Source organism: Semicossyphus pulcher, unplaced genomic scaffold, assembly GCF_022749685.1.
Source record: "Semicossyphus pulcher isolate SPU_LCO1_2020_fin unplaced genomic scaffold, fSemPul1.0.p SCAF_7, whole genome shotgun sequence".
NCBI classification, from domain to species: domain Eukaryota; kingdom Metazoa; phylum Chordata; class Actinopteri; order Labriformes; family Labridae; genus Semicossyphus; species Semicossyphus pulcher.
The window spans coordinates 19538219-19558404 of record NW_027211748.1 but is presented as its reverse complement, the minus strand read 5'-3'; the positions used below and the strand labels follow the sequence as shown (position 1 = coordinate 19558404).

The 20186-nt window shown below is 40.8% G+C and overlaps 1 protein-coding gene across 1 annotated transcript; it reads left to right on the top strand.

The window, feature by feature from the left end:
* The first annotated feature begins 693 nt into the window (after positions 1 to 693).
* On the top strand, positions 694 to 20160 carry gipc2 (GIPC PDZ domain containing family, member 2). The gene is made up of 6 exons (XM_069684703.1): positions 694 to 1290; positions 13046 to 13231; positions 15325 to 15505; positions 15948 to 16060; positions 16816 to 16897; positions 18850 to 20160. Exons 1-6 carry the CDS (start codon positions 1015 to 1017, stop codon positions 18999 to 19001), a joined length of 990 nt encoding a protein of 329 aa, XP_069540804.1. The 5' UTR covers positions 694 to 1014; the 3' UTR covers positions 19002 to 20160.
* The last annotated feature ends 26 nt before the right edge of the window (positions 20161 to 20186 follow it).

The window sequence follows — 20186 nt, the reverse complement described above, 5'->3', positions numbered from 1 at the left end:
TCTAGAAAGAACAGGAGACCCCTGGGTGCAAAAATAGTTTCCTTTGCTCGTAGAGATGTGTATTAACAACATGTGTTGGAGATTTGTGCAAATGATGAGTCATTATTATCCAGGGAGGGTGGAGAGTAAACACACCTGCTCCTTCTCTGTGTGTGAATAACATTTTTCAGAACTAATACAATTAGGAATAACTATTATTGTATACATTTGATAAACGTATATTTTGATGATTATTCTTTGTGCTTTGACGGAGGTAAAACTTTAAATGTATGTCTTAAAAAGTTTGGATATCTTTTTTCCACTGGCCCTGGTTCTGTAGCCTACTATTTAAACGTTTCTCCTTCAGGCCAGGTTGCCTACTTGACTAGCCTAGTTCTATGTTTAGGGTGATAGTTTGTGATGATTAGAGACAACAATGGTCTATATTGGGGCCCTAGATTTGCAGCTTCGGCCATTAATTCTACAAAAGCCTGACGGTGAAACCAGTGTTTTTTAATATGTTGGTATCATTACAGGCCTGCAGTGTCTCTAGGCATATGTTTGAAAATGCCTGAATAATTGTTTTAAAGTGAGGAACCCCCCGGTGTTAGAGCACAGGTGCACTGGGACCGATCCTCCAACCGTGTTGGGCTCGGGTTCGTCCCACTGCGCCTGCGTCCCGCGGCACGCGAGGCAAACAGAGTGGCTATTGTTAGCCAGCAGGTTGTGTCAGAGTTTATCCCGTAGCCTACTCACCACCTACCTGTTGAATATTCACGCAATTTATTTGCAAGAGAGGGTCGAGTCACTGTCGAAGAACTAAAGTCCAATTTAAACTGCTGGCAGGTGAGGAAAGGAAAAGTGTTCGCGGAAGGAAGGAAAGAAGAAATTGAGGAAAGCTCCGAGGAAACGAGGAAGTAAATAAGGACAAGTCGACCGTTGGGCTTGGAACTCAACAGGTTAGCTACTTCAATGTTATAGCAGCGGCTCGGACTTTTTACTTTCCACGTCGAAAAACAAACGAAGACGACAAAAATGCCGTTAGGACCATGGAGAAAGAAAAACAAACCGACGAAGGAGCATTTGGTGGACAATGAGGAGGTCGGCGGTGGACACGCAGGTGCCGGGAGCCTGGCTAAATCCGCCGTGAACGGAGCGGGGCTACCGCCTCCACCTGCCAACCTGCGGCCCAAACTGGTCTTTCACACGCAGCTTGCTCACGGAAGTCCCACCGGCAGGATCGAGGGATTTAGCAACGTAAAGGAGTTGTATGGGAAAATAGCAGAGGCGTTTAATATAAGCTCACCTGAGGTAAGATCTCACCTGTTGTTAAAGGAGGAAAAAAGTCATTAGTGATTTAGTGTTGCGTTCAAGTGTTAAAGCTCGATTTTACTGAGAGTCGTGAAGTATCCAAACAGATTTCATTGTTTCTAGAGTAGTAAACAGAAGTGTAAACAGTGGTGAAAGTACATATTTAAATACTACTTATTTAACTAATTTAAATGTTTCTATGTTATGGTACTTTGTTATTGACTCCATCTCTTGGGGAAATGTGGTACATTTTACCCCCTGCATGTTTAACATTCATGGCAACAAGTTATTTTCTCTGTCCAGATTAACATTCTTATATTATGCAAGCCTATTAAATAAAATCAAATAGACACAGGAGGCCCCACAGTGTCTAGCTCTCACTTTTCAGAAATCTGAGTTGTCAGCAGTCCTAATCATTATAAAATCTGCCCTTTAAACCTCACAGGTGGTTTCATTTAGATAACTGAGGCCCAGAGAGATCAAATTATCAGCCTTTTGTCAAGAAAATCTAAGATCACAAAGAAGTCAGAATAATGAATGCAGCTTAGTCGGTGTAGCTGAACTTTGATTTTCTTTCCCTGTACTTTTAATGACAATCAGCCATATTGGTAAGTTAAGTGTACACATACAAGGAATTTGACTCTGGTTTTTCATTGCTCTCAATGCAGCTCGACAAGTAAACACAAACAGTAATCCACTACGTCAAAGCATGACTCCTAGGATTTGACACAGATTGTAGAGAGCCAGACCTCTTAATTGGGAAACACTTGACTTAAGCTCACATTAAAGGATTTAAAACTAGCTCCACTAAAGAGAGCTACAGTCTGGAATGCTGCTTACTTATTGATACACCAGTATCATCAATCTAATGGAGTAATACATAATATAAATTCCTTTGCTGGGGCTATTATTTCTGCAGACCGAATTTATTATTGATAATTACATACATTTTGCCGATAATACTTAATATTCTAAATACTAATTATTCTTATGTCAGTATTTTACTATATACTTTCACTGGTCACAGTGGAGTATTTTTACCCTGTGGTAATGCTACTTTGCTAGGTAGCTATACTAGGTGAATACTCGCAGTAAAAGTTCAAATAAACTGTTTTTATAAGCAGCTTTTCAAAGAGCTTAGCTGTGTGGTGGCCATTAAACGTCAACTTTGATTATCTCGTGTCAAAGCTAGTTGGTGTTTGCAAAGGCACGCCCTGCCAGCTCTCGAGCAGCCTGCATACGTTCAATCCTGGATTAAAAGAGATCTGTGATGTCTTATCGTCATTGGATACCCACAATTTACTTTCACCTTTAGGCCCATCTGGCATCATCAAGAGAAAAAAGCTGCTTGTCTGTGTTGATGTCCTAAAAACAAAAGAAGAATCTGTGTCCTCCTCTCAGCCCAGATTGCTTAAGCTCGTCTTTTCAAAGAAAGTGTGAGTGGCATGTTTGGCTTTTGTCAGTCTGAATATGACTAGATAGGCCGGCGGGGCAGCCTGTTATCAGCCTTGTGTGCTGTAAGAGCTGGAGACGTGAACTTCCTTCCCCTTCTGGAGCTCTAAGCTGCAGTCACTCAACAAGTGCAATAATTAAAGAGGAATTTTTGTCAGTGGCATTGGTGCAGAGTGAAGCACACAGTGCAGGACTACATAGATGTATATGTGATAAGTGAAGGGCTGCCTCCCTGAAACTGGCCACAGTCTTTCAGATTTGATAGTAGAAACTATCCTTATGTGGCCGTGGCTTTTCTTTCTCTTGAAACACCATCCAATTTTTGTGTGGGTATTTGTTCCTTCATGTCTATCAATAACATTCATTAGGACTGTTCTGTATCTGTCTAGACTTGTTTTAGTTCAGAAACTGCCTTACGGCTTGTTTTTTTTCCATAACGGCAAGCACAGCAGAACTGAGGAGTTAAAGAGATTTGGGATTTTATCTGATTTTCAGCAGCTTGAGTTGGCTGACCCGATTCTAACCTCAGTTTTTGCAAGTACTATCCTGCTTTGTGAAATATATTGATATTGTACCAGCGCTAGTATTTCTGTTCTGTAGTAGAGCTTGACCTTTGACACATCTCAAGGGGGGACAAGATAGGATCAGTACTACAGGGATCAGTAAAGAATCACATTAGTGTTTATTTTTGTAGTTGCCACATCATGAGGAAATATTACCATTCTGAAATAATGCCTCAGAGCTCGCCAAGCAGATAGCAACACAAAAAAACCACCTTCATGCCAACACATCAAACAGTCCGGGTATGACGTTATGTCACATTGGAATGCTTTGGTGTAGATGCCATTATCAGAAATGTGGCACATATAGTTACACAGAGACAGATGTAGACTGACGAGGATGCAGCGAGACAGGCGGATGGATTGTAGAGTTGTTGGACTCCACCATTTTTACCACAGGAAGTCCCTCTCGTCCGGCTCAGTGGGCATAGCCTCAAATCTAAACAGATAACCCGTCCCAGCCCCAGCCAGACCACATCCCAGAGGACCCAGCAGAGCGGCTCTGCCCAGGGACTCCTCCCTCCATAAACAACACCAAACCTCACTGTGTTGATGGCAACTATGTTGACTCGATGTGACCCGTGCCATTCAGGACAAAAGATATCAGCACTGTAGGATTAAAGCCTTATTTTTCCCAAATAAGAAGCACAACGTTTCGGGGGAAAAGTAATATCTTTGATTTTTAATGAAAACCTGCAAATAGGGTTTTATACTGGTGCTGATATGACACCGAAACCCAAATGTAGTCTTTTTTTCCTCATCCTATGTAGAGGTGTTTCTAATATTTTGTCTGCCTGATTTATATCAGTCGGTGTACTAAATTGGAAAAAACACCTTTCAACATGCATTTTGTCTTTGAATATTTGTCTTTTTAATGTGTCTGTCCAGTTACCTGCCTACGGATTAGGCTAATTAGCATTCTTGCTATCTCCTGCTAACTTATATTTTTAGAGTGATGTTCATTAACATGCTCTGTCCCTATCAAATAAGTAAATAAATGAATGTAAAGCAACACTTCAACAACAGCAGCTCACCAACTACTGCCTCCAGTTGCCTCCTCATACATAACATCCTGATGAAGACTGTTAGCTTCAGTGAGCTGTTCCAAGCTAACAACAAAAACACAGCTTTGAGGTATAAGTAAAGGTTAATTTCTTACTCGTACCCGTAGAGCTTCAACGACTAGTAAATGAATCTATTTAGAAAAACAGTCTACGACTATTTTGACAATCGATTATTCATTTAACTCACTATACATACTCACTAGACAATATTACCCTGGACTTTTGGAAAATGTGTCTGTTTTCTGACACTTTATAGAGCAAACGGTTCATTGATTTATTGGGAAAGTAATCGTCAGGTTACTGAAGATATTTATTCTTATTTACTGTTGAGTTACAGTTGAGTGACAGGATAAAATTAGCACGCTTATAAAACACCTGAAATACCTGATCAAGTTCCAAATCTTTCCAAGCACTTTCCAATCAACTTTCAGTGCTGGTTTATTTCCTGATTCTTAATATGGACTGATTGCAGTATTGCGGGTCAGTATTCAGCCATAACATTGAGTGTTGGCTGAAGAGTCCAGTGCTCGACATGTTACTCATTACAAAACTGTCAAATACAGTCTGCACTCAAAATGTGCTGAAAAGACACACTTCCCTCTGAGCAACAGACATATTGTGAATGTGCCATCTGCTTTAGTGCTTTTATAAAGACTTGAATTTTCTGCTTACTGCTCTGTAAGTAACTTGGCAGCATATTTTAACAGCTCACAAACTGCTGTAAATGAAATAAAATGAACAGGCAAGCTTGGCAAATTGGCCTTCTTGCAATAGTATTTAGATTTTGTTCCAGGGAATGCAACTGATGTAGTAGCTAAAGGGTCTCAAAGATCAACGTGCAACATTATGACAAAGTAGTATGTCCTAACTGTATGCGTTGGAATACAGGGATGTTCTCAGATTCAAACTACCTTGTAAACACAGGAAATGGGTCAGCAGTTAGTTTTTAAACAGTTAAATTACTAATACAGTTAAGAAAGATGTTAACACCCATTGAGCGCTAAGCACCATGCTGTAGCTGTAGCTGTGGCTGTGTGTAAACTAGTGACTCTGAGACGCTGAGGTTACCTGAGTGCCTGGTTGAGCCTGATATGAGTTATGTAATCAACACTGGCGTTGTCTTCCTTGTGCTAATTTCTCCTCATAGCTCAGCTTTCAAAACTGACATAAAACTGCATTAAAGTATGGGTGACTTAAATGTGAGCATATATTGTTGTGCTTTTTAATAACACACAACTTATATTGTACTAAAGCTGAGAGTTGAAATCTTTCTTTTGGAGGTAGAGCTGAGGGGAAGGTATTTGCCTCGAGTGAAATTACTGGAATCTCAAACATTGCAACTAATGACTCTTGGTCTTACTCAGTACGTCTCACTGCAGGGAGCAGGGCCTAAGTAATGTCTCAGGTACTTTATTTTATCCCCCCATATGTACAGGGACTTTGGGGGTGAGCCATGCAGCGCTGCACCTTTTTTCTGAATGGTCGAGTCCTGCAGAGCTTTGATAAGTTTAACCATCTTGATATGTTGCATACCCTGCCTTAATAGTAAGTAGTGGCATCAATTTCACCATTATACAACAGTTACATTAGTATTAATACAAGGCAGAGTGCATGGGATATAATAGGAAAAGATCATAATGGTACATTGCAGGTGATGTGTTAATAAGTTGAAATAGAGTTATGCAGCTACGACCCTTTTTGTAAGAGCTTTTGTAAACCTGTATAAACAGGTGTGACAGACTAATTTGCCTAATATTCACAAGTCTTTGGACCGCGATGGAAAAGCAGACAACAGTACGACAAGAGGAACCTCTTTAAAGAAGCTCCTGGGATTAAAAGTCCCTGTTACTGTTGGTGGAAACGCAGCTTTAGTCCATCCTCTGTTTTATCTCATGACTGTAATGCTGCATTCTTTACAAGAAGAAAGGGACCTTTCATATGTACTCCCTCTGCTCAGGTCAAAGTCTGCTCATTGGCTCTACTGCTGTAGAGTTTTTAGGAGTGGCTCTGTGACTTTTTCTTTTGTCCACCTGTTGCACTGAGCGTGCTCCGTGCTCTCCAGAAAGCAAGGCCCACAATACATTTGACTACAGTTTGCATATCTGGTCTGTGGTCGTGTGCTGGCAGGGGGAGGCAGGATTATGGGGGAACAAAACCTTGTTTGACAAAGCTTGAGTCTGTTTGAATTGTCCAGGCTCCTGCATTCACTTTCCTGGATGTTGTACAACAACAAAAAAGCACGAGGTTGAGCAACAGTTGGGGCCATATGGCTTGTACAGTGTGTTGCATACTTAAGAAGGAATAGTTTTCTCTTCATTAGGGTATTTATTCTTTCTTTCTTTATTCTTTTGATACGACAAGAATAATAAGTAAAGGTCACCTGTGATGATAAAAGCATTAGACACTTCTTATGAGAGTCATAAATCCATTTTGTTCTCACGTGTGGAACACCCAGTTCAGAGTAGCTCAAGCATGTGACGTAATTTCTAGGGCGGTGCAGTACAACTGAAATAATCATCTTTATTAGTGTAACCTTGATATACACTCCATGGTCACTTTATTAGGCTGTAGACTCTATGCAATCCAGTACATCACCACGCGTTATTCTATCTATATGAAGCTAATAATGGCTTTGTTTAAACTTTTTAAGAAGTCTTAAATAAATGCTTATTACTAAAGTCGTACTGGACAAAATCATGTTGAAATGGAGCTTCATCTTTCAAAAAAAAAAGAAAAAGTTGGGAAAAACATCAGAAACATCACTGTTCATCACGGCCTACACAATAAAGTGGCCCCTTTTAAGTGTGTCATGCAACGAGAACACAATAAGACAAAAGTTACTTGCTCGATTTAAAGAAAAATGGTTAAATGATATTTTGTTAAATCCTAAATTACTGACATATATCCAAATTAAGCACAGTTATTGTACTCAACCTTATGTTGCAGCAAACTTAAAGGGATAGTTCGGATTTTTGGACACCAAGTTGTATGATTTACTTGCTAGTAGTAGTTGTGGATGCAAATCTATTAGCTTAGTCGCCGAGTCCGGTGGTCGGAGTTGTGGCCGGTTTTACCCTACAGAAACAACACGCAGGCAATGGTGATCCATTTTCACCACAAAATCATTGTCCTAGGATTTCATATATTGCACCTTTTTTGGCACTTTTTTATCTCTTGAACAATCCAGTATCACAATGTCCATTTATATCATATTTGCGCATATTAAAACGTTCCTGCATCTGACTTAAAATAACGTTTAGTTCCTGTTTATTGTGCTTCATTACACATGTGACAAGCAAATAAGCATGAACTCTCCACGTGTGACAGTGTGGCACCACAAGATACACATTTTACCCTTGAGAGGAGAAGCTGCAGAAACGGACCCCAGGTGTATGTGTGAGTGGCTGGACTGGATCTGGTTTAAGTTGTTGTTTACCAGCAGCGATGCAGGTAAAGTGTCACGGCGCTGCAGCCTGCAGAACAACAACAGCAAGGTTTTTAGAAGTGGAGTTGTTGTCTCTGCCAGTCTCTCTGAAGATCGATGTGATGGTGGAGACTAAACCAGCATGTTTAAAAAGAGAGAACCAATGTTTGTTTTCACCTGTGTGTTGAGGATCCCTGGTTGTTACACATTCACTCTCTTTACCAAGATAGTCCAGCACAGGTATGCACACGTACTCACAAATTCAGTAATCTGTAGTTGAATTCTCATGATTTCAGTTTTTTCTTGATGCATCCATTGCAAATTAAGCAGTTTAATTAAACCAGGCTTACTTCAGTTAGTCAGGCTTATTTTCAGTTATTTCTGTTTCATAAAGGAGTTTTATATAAAGTACCTGAGTTTCTATAAAGTGCACCAGACCGACCTGGTCCTGGACTGGTCAGGTTACTTTCCAGGCCTCTCCTCAGGCTGAGCCAGTGCTGCAGTATAAAGGCCAAAGTAAAACACTCCCATGTTTGTCTTTGCTGATGCGCTGTGATCATACGTCAATTTACATAATCACACTCTGACACATTCAGTATAAAAGAAGGGGACCTAGCCTCCGGGTCTGAACGTGCTTTAAACATGGAGTTCTTCTAATGGTGAGCAGATCAGATTATTGCAAAAGTCTCATGATTGTATGTGAGTCTATGAAAAGATTACTTATAATCTCAGTAAACATTTTCCTAATGACTTAATAGTCTCAATCACTAGTTCCAAGCCTTCCTTATTACAGCATGATATTAAACATTTTTTAAACTCATGGTCCCCTGTAGAGTAAAACAGACGTTAAAGCAGGGTGTGCTTTAGGGCTTGGAGAGAGTCAGGAAAGAGGCGTAGCTGTGGATCCACCCTCTTGTCCAAACGTAGTCACAATGCCACAATGTTAAACTGGAGGCTTCAGAAAGCAATGGGTGACATCACGGTGGCTATGTCCACAGAAGAGGCATTTTTTATGTACTTAAACCTAAAACATGGATCTTTTTCAGTCTAAAGTATGTGGACAGTTTTTCACCCAACGTATTTGCCTTAAATGCCCTGCAATTAGGCAAATACAAAGTTAATCATCTCAGACTCTGGCTATAGCCTCATGTGAAGCAACATTTTCCGACTAAAGAATCAGACATGGAAAATTCTATTTAAAAGCAGGAAAGGGGAAGACAGCAGTCCTTTTTGATGCTTTAAGATTCTTTAATATCATGTTGCAGTTTTCATATCTTGCCCTGTTAATTTCCAGCACACAAAAAACACGAATAAAATTACAATTTTTCACACGGGTCTCAAACCCACAGGAGCAGGATTACAGGCAGAACATGTTGCCACAAGTTTTATTCATCTTTGTTTATTGCAGTGATTCTGCTAGTGTTTAATGTAATGCTACTCAGTGGTTGTTAACAACAGGATTCAGAACAGGCTTTCTTTATTATAAGCTCTGCTTCTCTGAGCCTCCTTTATGATACAGCGCTCAGTTGTGTTTCTAAAGAATCTCACATCCAGTTAGGTAAATGATTACACTGGCTTTAATGCTGATGGATGTGATATCCTGGTGAAAACTGAGTCACACCACAAACACTCAGCTTACATCAGCATTCCCTGTTAACTACTGAAAACACCTGACACAGAAATAACAGCAGAAGACAGGAAGCTGGAAAACATTATTCGGTATTATTTCACACCTGAGTAATTCCCCCCGTGATATTAATCTTTCTAACCCTCCTTTCTACCATTAAAAGATCTGTAAGTGGACTGAAGTTCAGTTTTCCCAAGCTGTGAGTTAACACTGTTTCAGCGCAGGACATAATTTTTATTTCTCTAATATTGACTTTCTTCAAACACAGGCAGGAAGGCAGGAGGAGAGATCTCTGTAGAGAATATGTAGGTGGAGATTTCAAAGATTCAATATCAGCACTTGTGTTATTATTATATTGTACAATGCCTGCTCGGCACATCACTCATAATGTTGAACTGCTGTATAATGCTGGGGAAGTTTTAGTTGTCATAGGAGAATGAAACGGCAATTAGAAAAGTTTTATGTCTTAACAGGGTTCTCAAGTGAATAGTTATGTTGCAGGAGCAGAACAGCCGAAAGGACTTCACAGTGTCTCCTTTGGCTGAGGAGAAGAGCTGCAATTAACAACTATTTTACCCTATGAATCTCTGGAGCCCGAGGCCAGCATCTTCAAATGTCTTGTTCTGTCTAAAACAAAATGATGATTAATGAACTTGATCAATCAATTAAAGAATTTACTATTTCAGACTAAAATCTTTGTTACAATTTAATGTAAAATGTCTTTATAACTATCCAACGGTTGGGTGCTGGTTAAGCTCAACGGGTAGAGCAAACGGCCCATATACACGGGCAATAGTCTGTGGCACAGCGGTCGCAGGCTCGACTCCCACCCTCGGCCCTTTGCTGCATATCAGATGCAAAACAACTTGAACTTACTGCTCTGACAGCAGTGGAAGAGGTATTAAAATATTGATATAAAGGTGAAATACCACAGTGTCAATTATACTCCTTTACAATAAGTAATGTAATATTAAAAAATTCAGTATTTAACAATTTACATATGTAAAAATAAAGAAGTATTACTAATGCAGAGGGTTAGGTCACTATGTAAGTTTTATCTTTGGATTTTAGCAGGTTGTCAAAGTGGGTGGAGATAATAGCTACTATTCTACATACTGCTGTATAGTTATAAAAAGGTTTCATATTGTGTAAACTCATATACAGTTTATAAAAGATAATTTATTATGTTTATAAAATCACGATGAACTTTAGATGTCAATTATATTTAGTGGAGAAAAAGGACTTCTCTGTAAATACAGTGGATTAGAAGTCTAATGTTAAATAAAATGTTACTCAAATAAAGCACCTTAGAAGTCTAGTACAGAAAGTGAGTTTCATTTCACCACTTGAAGTGAAAGTGCGATGTGATTAATCCAACAACCATCTGCTGAGCTGAGTCACAGATCGTGACACATCTCATCTCTTTATCAATGCAGCTGAATAACAGATTAAAAAGTCGCCTCATATCTTGAACATCTGACCTTCTCTGTGTGCAGGTAACCTAACCGCTGATTAAAGTCTCCCTCCTCTGAGAACAGACTTAAAGAAAGCAAAATAGAGAAAGTCTTGTGCTCACCTGTTTCTCTTCTGAAAATAAAATATTTGCGAGAAAAGCTGCGAGTGCTCTGCGCCCACCACGCGCTGCTCGGCTTGAGGTGTTGACAACTGCAAGACAAACCAGAAGAAACAAAACACAAGTGTTTGTGGTGGAGACTGAACAACAAACTAATTTCTAACAGATATTTCTGAGCCAGGGATATTTTATTTACACTTAGAAGGGCAGTGTGTTTCCTTCAGTGCCTCCGCATGTCCAGCTCTTGAGAAAAGATCCAGGATTATGAAGAAGAAATGACACTTGTTGTATAAACGACATTTGCATATTCATAGTCAGTCATCAATTAGAGAATTTTAATGAAGTAGTATTTTTCTACTGTATATCATTAAGATGTAATAACTACTTCTGGCCTTAATGGAGGTACCTTTTATTTGAGGCGAGGCTCGGGGCCTCCATTATGACATGCTGCAGGTAACCCTGCGTTTGAATAACATCTTCAAACTCATTTAAAATCAGATTTAGTTTGTTTTCCTCCTTCCCTCTTTTGAAAGCATTGACCCATGAATAACTCTGTCTTGGGTGATGTTGAACAGATTGCAGAGCCTCTCTCCTTTCACTTGCCCTTTCCCATGTGGTTATCAAGGTTCTAATAAGTGTGTTTCAGGCTGTAGGAGGTGTAGTATCTGCTGTTGTGAGTCAGGTCGTAGAAAGGAGCTGCAGTCACTGCAGTGTGTGACGCTGCTTCTCCCCCTCCGGCGGCGTGAACACGCTGCGGCTGTCAGCCCAGCAGGAGGAGAGGAGTGCTGAGAGCTGCCTGCGTCGCACAAAGCAGCTTAATGTAGTCAGCAGCCTTGGTAACCAGGCGTAGGCGTCCGCTGCTGTTCCTCCCACTCGCTCTTGGGTAATGCCCTGGCCTGGGGGGGTGGGGAGGAAGGCAAGGGAGGGGGGGTCTGTTATGGAAAAAGAATGGACGGGAGCCATCAATTCAGCTACAGTTCACCCCTCCCATGCCTCCTCTTCTACTCCATGCTCCCTCTCTTTTTGCCCTTCTCCTCTCGCGGCCTCCCTCCATTATAATCCCATTCTTTTATAGTCTGGTAACCCACAGCAACGCATGAGGCCTTGTCTGCTAATGTGTGTGTTTGTATGAACAGCGCCTGTTGGTACACAAAGAATAAAGGCCCAAACAAGGCAGGCCTTCGCTGCCAGAGCCTGATTGGTGCACAAAGGTCATCCTCCTGATGGACCAGCACCTATCAATCCCGGAAGTCAGTCGCTAAATCCTGGCTCAAAATTCTCAAAGCCCTACTAGGAAGCAGATCCCACAAAAGATGCAGAACGTTGGCATGACTCTGAGTAAATATAAATTAAAAAATGTATTAAAGTTATAAATAGCTTCGCTGTGTGTCTAGGTGAGTTACAAACGAATAAATGATTCACATCCTCCCGTCTCCTCCTCCTCTTCCTGGGTTTCACCCTCCGGTCTCTGTTTAAAGCGCCGTTAAATCAGGCCACTCGTGTATCGTGTTCCTGCCGATCACATTTCCCTCTCTCTGTGCTGCCAAGTCGCGACTGGCAGCCACAAGGTGTGAGGCCGGATTTTAAAATCTTTGGCACAGGAGGAAAAGTAATTTCCCCACCCCCCTCGTCCGCGCCGTCGCAGGCTGGTCCTTCCTCTGCGAGATGCACAGAGACATCACACTCTGATGACACTGCAGGGTTAGAAGAGGGGAGAGCTGCATAACTTGGCTGCTGCAATAAAGACAGAGCTCCCTGATGATTGCTTGGGTTAGCATACAGAGGCAGTGCTCTGTCATATTTATTCAGACTGTTTTATTTTGGAATCTGACTCAGTTTTCAGGATGTGACTAAAAAAACATGGATTTTTTTATTGATTGTGAATAAAATATGAAGAGTTTTGTGGCGGGCCTCATTTTAACCTTTTTTTTATCACATTCAGTGCCTTTTTATTGAGCCTTTATAAAGTCTAAAGAGTTTCTTAACTACTTTTATGTCCTATTTGCACATTCATAAAGTACTAAATACTCCCGCTTCATGTCCGTGTGTGTACAGATCCTGTTCTGCACCCTCAACACCCACAAGATTGACATGGAAAAGCTGCTGGGGGGCCAGATCGGCCTGGAGGACTTTATCTTCGCCCACATTAAAGGGATCAAGAAGGAGGTGGAAGTTCACAAATCTGAGGATGCTCTGGGTCTCACCATCACAGACAACGGGGCGGGATACGCTTTCATAAAGGTAGGAACAAACGTATCACCCTGAACACATCAACAAGTAAGATTCAAGATTAAGTTTATTCCAACTTTTTGACTCCTTGTACTTGTAGTTTCTAAAAGAGAAGATCAAAAAACATAAATCAAAAAACTTCAATTTAACTTTTTAATTCACTATGTTGTGAGTTTTGTAACATACTAAGTAAGTACACAGGTAGGCAAATAATAAGGCTTGGTATAAGAAGAAATTAACTGAAAATAATTTAATAGAAAGAACTTAGGACTGAATAGTGGTGCAGTGGTTAGCGCTGTCGCCTCACAGCTAAAAGGTTCAAGCCCTGGTTCAGTCTGTGTGGAGTTTGCATGTTCTCCCCGTGCATGCGTGGGTTCACCTCCAGCTTCCTCCCACAGTCCAAAGACATGCTCGTTAGGTTCGTTGGTGACTCTAAAATTGCCCGTAGGTGTGAATGTGAGAGTGAAAGGTTGTCTCTATGTGTCAGCCCTGTGACTGACTGATGATCAGTCCAGGGTGTACCCCGCCTCTCGCCCAATGACAGCTGGGATAGGCTCCAGCCCCCCCGCGACCCTGAACATATCGGTATAGATAATGGATGGATGGATGGATTTTTTTACTCCAATATCTGAAACTAAGTCCTGCTGAGTGTTAGGAATAATGTCAGCAGTCGTCCGTATGTTTTGGTTTTAACGGTCAGCAAAGTAATTTTAACTAGTTTGCTTTTGTCAGCCTATTAATAATTTAAATTTCCCTTCATATATTTGTTATTTTTTTCTAAATGCCTCTCAAAATGAAACATGGTAAATTGATTCGAATTGTATGAGTCCAAGCAGAAAACAAGAAGTCTATCTTCATACATGTTTGATGCTTTTATATTGATGTTTACCTAAAAGATGACCTTGTCAAACTTAATCTTCTGTTCTTAAACGAATCCGACAATGAAATAATTCTTTCAGCTTTAAGAAATACCAAATATATTACACAAGTACAATGGTATGTAAACTCAGCTTTAATAAGTCAAGTGTTGCCTCAGAGGAACTTTCACATTACAAAACAGCAGTTGGTAAATAGGCCATATTCAAAGTATTTGTGCAAAGCTGCTTTCACAATGGAAAAAAAAATCATAATTCAACCTGGTATGTCGCCTCTGTTGATGTAGACGGCGCTTCTAATGAGCTTATTTGGTCTCAGTCATCTTTCTCCAGCAAAACAAAGTGCTCACGTGTGCCATCATGTGATGCAGAAACAGCACTGCATCCAGATAACCTGACACTTCTTACGACACAGTAAAGCACTAAGGGTCAGTGTCGGGATACTTCTGTAGTATGTGAACAATTAAACAAATGCTGCTTCTTTGATGAGGAAAAAAACGTCGACTAAACTGACCAACATTTGTGGAATAATTAAACTAATATGTCTTTTCTCACATCTTAATAACTTTTTTAGCATCTCTTAGACTCTTGTGAACATGAATCTTCCAGCGCAGTGCGTCTGGGCTGTTTTTCTAAGCTTTTCATGCAATAATTTGTTGACTAAAGAGGTTTATAGAGCAAAATGTAGGTCAGGAAGCATTTACAGGGTAAGCTTGGGGACACTTATTCAAATGAAAAGGTTTCCTATTAAATATTTTGTCTTATCTTGACTGTCAGGAAATTATTATTCATATATTCAAACAGTAAAACCCAGGCGGTGCAGATTCTCCTTCGCTGGTGCAGCGGATTGATTAGCGTCACAATTTGTTTCCTTCTTTTTTTAAAGCTTTTGAATCCTCACACAGAAATAAACTGTGTTATTACATAACTATTTTTGTATTCTGCTAAGTGAATTGGTTTCGCTTCTGTGGACTTGAACAAGAAGAAGTGATCGTCTGGTGTAACATAATGAAAGAGCAAATACGGTAGACTGCGCAAGTATGGCCCAGGATATTTTGTACACACAAAACCACACACACACACACGCTTGGTTTGTTTGTTCTCTTGTTTTGATCCGTACTTCTCTCTCGTGCTGCTTGGAAAAACCTTCAAACAGACCTCTTTTTTTGTGGCATTTAAATTAGTTCTGCCTTCTTTTAATTATACATCTGTCTCTGACTTTCATGGCAGCGTATCAAAGAGGGCAGCGTCGTGGACGGGGTGAAGGTGATCTGTGTGGGCGACCACGTGGAGTGCATCAACGGATGCAACATCGTGGGGACGCGGCATTATGAAGTGGCGCGCATGCTGAAAGAGCTGCCTAAAGACAAGTCCTTTACCCTCAAACTGGTCGAGCCCATGAAGGCCTTCGGTGAGTAAGAAACACGATACACAAAAGAAGTGCAGGTGATGTAAACACATCAGCATCAACACGTTGCATAACTGACCCACTCTTAAAGGACAACAGATTCACCTTCAGGATTCAGGCACACACACACGTTTGCTGATGAGTTTCTCAGCATGAGGGCCGGGACAGCAGGGCACAGAGGAACATTTTGTGCATTTACAAGATGATTTGCATGATAAGTAAACATTAAAATGCACGTGCTTTAAAAGGGTCAAATCAAAGACAGCACACAGAGTTATTTTCCAGCACTACGAGTACCTTCTGCAAACCGTAGTCAATTCTGTAAAGCTCACAAGGTTATACAAAGAAAAATGTCAGTATGATTCTGATGTCTTCATTTAAATTTTCTGACTAAATTCAGCAATGGTAATTTGTCTTACTGTAACATTCCTTTTTTGATTGGCAGAAATGCTTGAGCCCAGGTCAAAGGGTGCCAAACCTGCCAGCGACACCAAGATCGCCAACGGGAGGGGGACTCTGAGACTTCGCTCAAAGGGCCCGGCTACTGTAGAGGACGAGGTGAGTTAAGCTTTTAGCTGGTTATGAAACAGACTGAAATTAATACTGATGCCTCTATATGACCTATAAAAGCCACAGAGACAGGAATAAGATACAGCTATTTTTAATCCCTGTCACCGCTGCCCACGGGTAGGTGTCAGACGAGGCGATTAACAGAACGCTGCAGAAAACAGCCTTTGTTTGTTTTTTCCACGGAGAAGATTCACAGTGAGTGATATGTTAGACTGTTAAAAATGAGCAGAATGTGTGTGTTTCATCAGAAAACACTTCTTACACATGTACAGGACAAGATCAGCAAGGAGATGAGATGAACTGCTTTGTCTGCAGGGGTCCCAAACATGGACACAAAATTACAGTTCCATAAAATGAAAATACCTCCCTCTATAAATGATGTTTTTATTGTAGATTTCCAACAATGAAAAAGAGACAAGATTATAAAGTCTCCTCCTGATAAAATCTTTAGAACTTGAAGACACGCAGGCAACAAAATAGAAAACACACGCACACACAAACGGTGGTATATACTCACACCTACATCCCTATTTATCCTGACCTAATCCACTGTACACTGAGGGGGATGTACTCTCTATCCCCCTCATCAATCATATCTGGACTGGACTGGAATAAAGAACCACTGTCACACTGATCTCCTGATCTGTAACATCTCGAGAAGTGTTTTGCAAGAACAGAGTAAAGTAAAATCTACTAAAACGGAGGAGCCGAACGATTCAAACGGAGTTGTTTGTGTTTTCTAGCCCACAGAATTCGAGGAAAAGGCAGTAAAGAAAGTGGACGACCTCCTGGAGAGCTACATGGGCATCAGAGACACTGAACTTGGTGAGTATCAACAGTGATGTACGTCATTCACTGCTGCTGTGAGATGCTGACAATGAGACAAAGAGATCAGTTTTTTTTTCCTTTTTATTTTATCATACTTCAGATATCTTAATAACATTACCTGCAAATTACGTTGCAGTTTGTAACTTTTCTCGCCCCCTTCTGGCAGGGAAAGTAATTACACAGACACTGTCAACAAGAAAAAGCTACACTACTAGTTTTCTGTGGTCGTTGTCGCCGTCTACTTCCTGTTTTGACTGTAAACCTTTTTCTGAACACCAAGTTTGTTTGTATCTTAAGTATCAGGAGCTTATCTTGGACACTTTTTAAGTTTTCCCCCACACTCCTCGTTGCTGTAGCCTTATCTGTTGCATCTGATGCTCCCCCATTCAGCTCTGGCAAACCAGTCAGAGCTAGTTCACCTTAATGCATCACTACCAGCGCGCTAGCTTTAGAATTTGCCACGTAAGCCTCAAGTATGTAGAGATTTACCTGATGGTGATAGGAATTATCAGCACTGTGTGAACTAGTTTAACAAAGGAATTGAATGTAACAGATTTAATTACATGTAAAAGTCCCACACTTCCACTGTAATGTTGATAATTATGAGATTAATTCCTAAGACAGTCTGGGATACATGGATGTTACATGATTCAGAGTAAGAAAGGAGCCCATTTGTTTCATACTAATTAGTCCTGAGTGTCCTCTTCAGTATTGATTAAAAGTAGCATATCAGCATATCCAGTTTAAGCCCAATGCTTTGGCCTCAGTTAGCCCTCAGTCTGTATGTTAATCCATAATTTAGTCTCATAGCGTTCCCTACAGAAACCCCGGAGGAAAAAATGTCAGCAGCAGTAGCAAAGTGGTTTGTGCTGTCGTCTCACTCCAAGAGGGTCCTAGCTTTAAGACTTAGGATATATTGAGTGCAGATAACAAATCTAGCTACGGGGCTCTACTCTGCTGGCTGGAGCTGTTGCCATCACAGTCTGGAGAAATTACTGGATTTAAATGCTGAGTTCAACTTTGGTAAAAATGTTATCATTCAGGGCAGACTGTAGATTGAAGATTCCACCCACTGCTGGATAATGGATTAAAAGATAAAGATAAGATTGAAAAATAACAGTTTTGTATAAGAAACTTCTGTGTGTGCTGATGGGCCTCGGTTTCTGTAAAAGTTTAATGAAGAGGGGAGCTGTTTAGCTCAGTTGGTAGACCAGGCGCCCCATGTATAGAGGCTACAGTCCTCGTCGCACTGATCGCAGGTTCGACTCCCAGTCTGCCGATCATTTGGTGTATGTCATCCCCCACTCTCTACTCCCAACATTTCCTGTCTATCTTCAGCTGTCCTTTAAATAAAGCCAAAGGCCAAAAAACATTCATTCATTCATTTACTCCTGAATATTTCTCGACGTTGTCCGGGTCGGCTGCATGTGAGAACGCAAACGGCCGAATTTTTCCGCCAGCCTCCTTGTGAAATGTCCGCAAGAAGTCGGGCTAAGCTGATGTTTGAACACAGCAGTATAGTCAGGAAAATTTACAACGAGCGAGTGGGTGGGGTGATGATGTTTATATCATGCGACTGATTCAAACTACAAGAGCGGCACATGACAGGAGGATTAAAAACATCCAAGTTTGAAGAAGAAGGATCATTTACAAGATGACAATAGCAAAGATGTCTGCAAGTTGGAGAGATGAAGACTTTCAGGGGCTTCTGGCTGTGAGGGTTGATGCTAAAATTCACAAAAGTCACATCCTCCCTCATGAAACCCCTCCGCCCCAACGGGGAAAATCTCCCGCTGTGAGTGACATGTGTAAAAGGGGAACTCATGGGCAGACTGTCTTGAATCTTTCTAGAAATTGTCGGCAGTGCATGTGTGAAAATGCTAGATAGTCACCTCTTTAATAAAAGCTCTTGAGTTACTCAGTGAAGTCTTCTGCTTCTCCCTCTCCAGCTGCTACGATGGTCGAGGTCGGCCGCGACAAGAAGAACCCTGACGAGTTTGCCATGGCGTTAGATGAGACCCTCGGAGACTTCGCCTTTCCTGATGAGTTTGTCTTTGACGTCTGGGGGGCCATCGGAGACGCCAAGCAGGGAAGATTTTAAGTTTGCTCCTGTCCTCCCCCCAACACACAAACATACACACACACACACACACTCCCCTCCTTCCCCCAACGCGCCTCTTAATATTCCCAGAAGCAAACTGGACAAGAGTGGATTAAATTGAAAGTGTAGCTTTGCACTCGGATGGAGTGTTTTTTTAAAGCGTCAAATTCAGTCATTTGGGTTTACAGAAGGAATCTAACACATCAGCGTTTCAGTGTAATCTTGTAAAGATGTCCATGAAATGGGGAGTGCAGTTTTTAACACCAGCCTGTCCTCCTGCACGCTGAAGAGTTGAGGATTAATTCCAGATGTTGTATAAACCTTTTGTACGCCCCCTTTGAGACACTATCGCGTGATGTAGCTGCAGTCAACACTAGTCTTTTACACTGGTTACAAAACAGTATGTGCACACTTTAAAATTTTAAAGAATCACTCAGTTTTAATCTGACGTTATAGCTGTGTCATTTTAAATATTCAGATGTATCACACAGCTTTTTATAGGCTTTTTTTATATGTGAAAATGTTGCTGATTTTACAGCAGCAGCATGGTGTAATTAGTGTAATTATAGTGATTGTAGCAATATTTCTCTATAAAGCAACCTTATTATTTCCCTTCTATCTTTTTAAATGAACTCTTAAATAAACAACGATGGAGCTTTGGATGCTTTCACATTTTTGTTTATTTAGTGATTTTTCTCTGTGCCCTTAAACATCTCAGCCTGAGCCTTTTGTCCATTGGTTCAGAGACGGATCGATACAGAGAGCTGGTTTATCTTGAAATGCCTTTAGACGAGTTTGACGACACACACCAACATTCCTTTGTAGTCTTATGTTGTGAAAGTCTGTAAACATGAAATGAGGCTTATTTTGAAATGCACGCTTGTTTTCCTGTAATTTATTTTATCTTGAAAAAATCATACGCTGTAGGAGGTCTTTAAAACTGAGAGGTGGCTCAGTGTGAACGAAAATAAGCCATTCTGCAGGCTGTGTCTGGAATGGGATCAATTGTAATCCAATGTCTTAATGAATGCACTCGCATTGCTGTAACTGCACTATTTAAATCACTGTCAAACTGAATTTAAATAGTGGCTTGATTTGTGTCATGTTCATACTGTTTGACAAACCATAAGGGATCACTATTGTTGGATAGACAATAAAATTTGATATACTGTTACTACAGCTGTG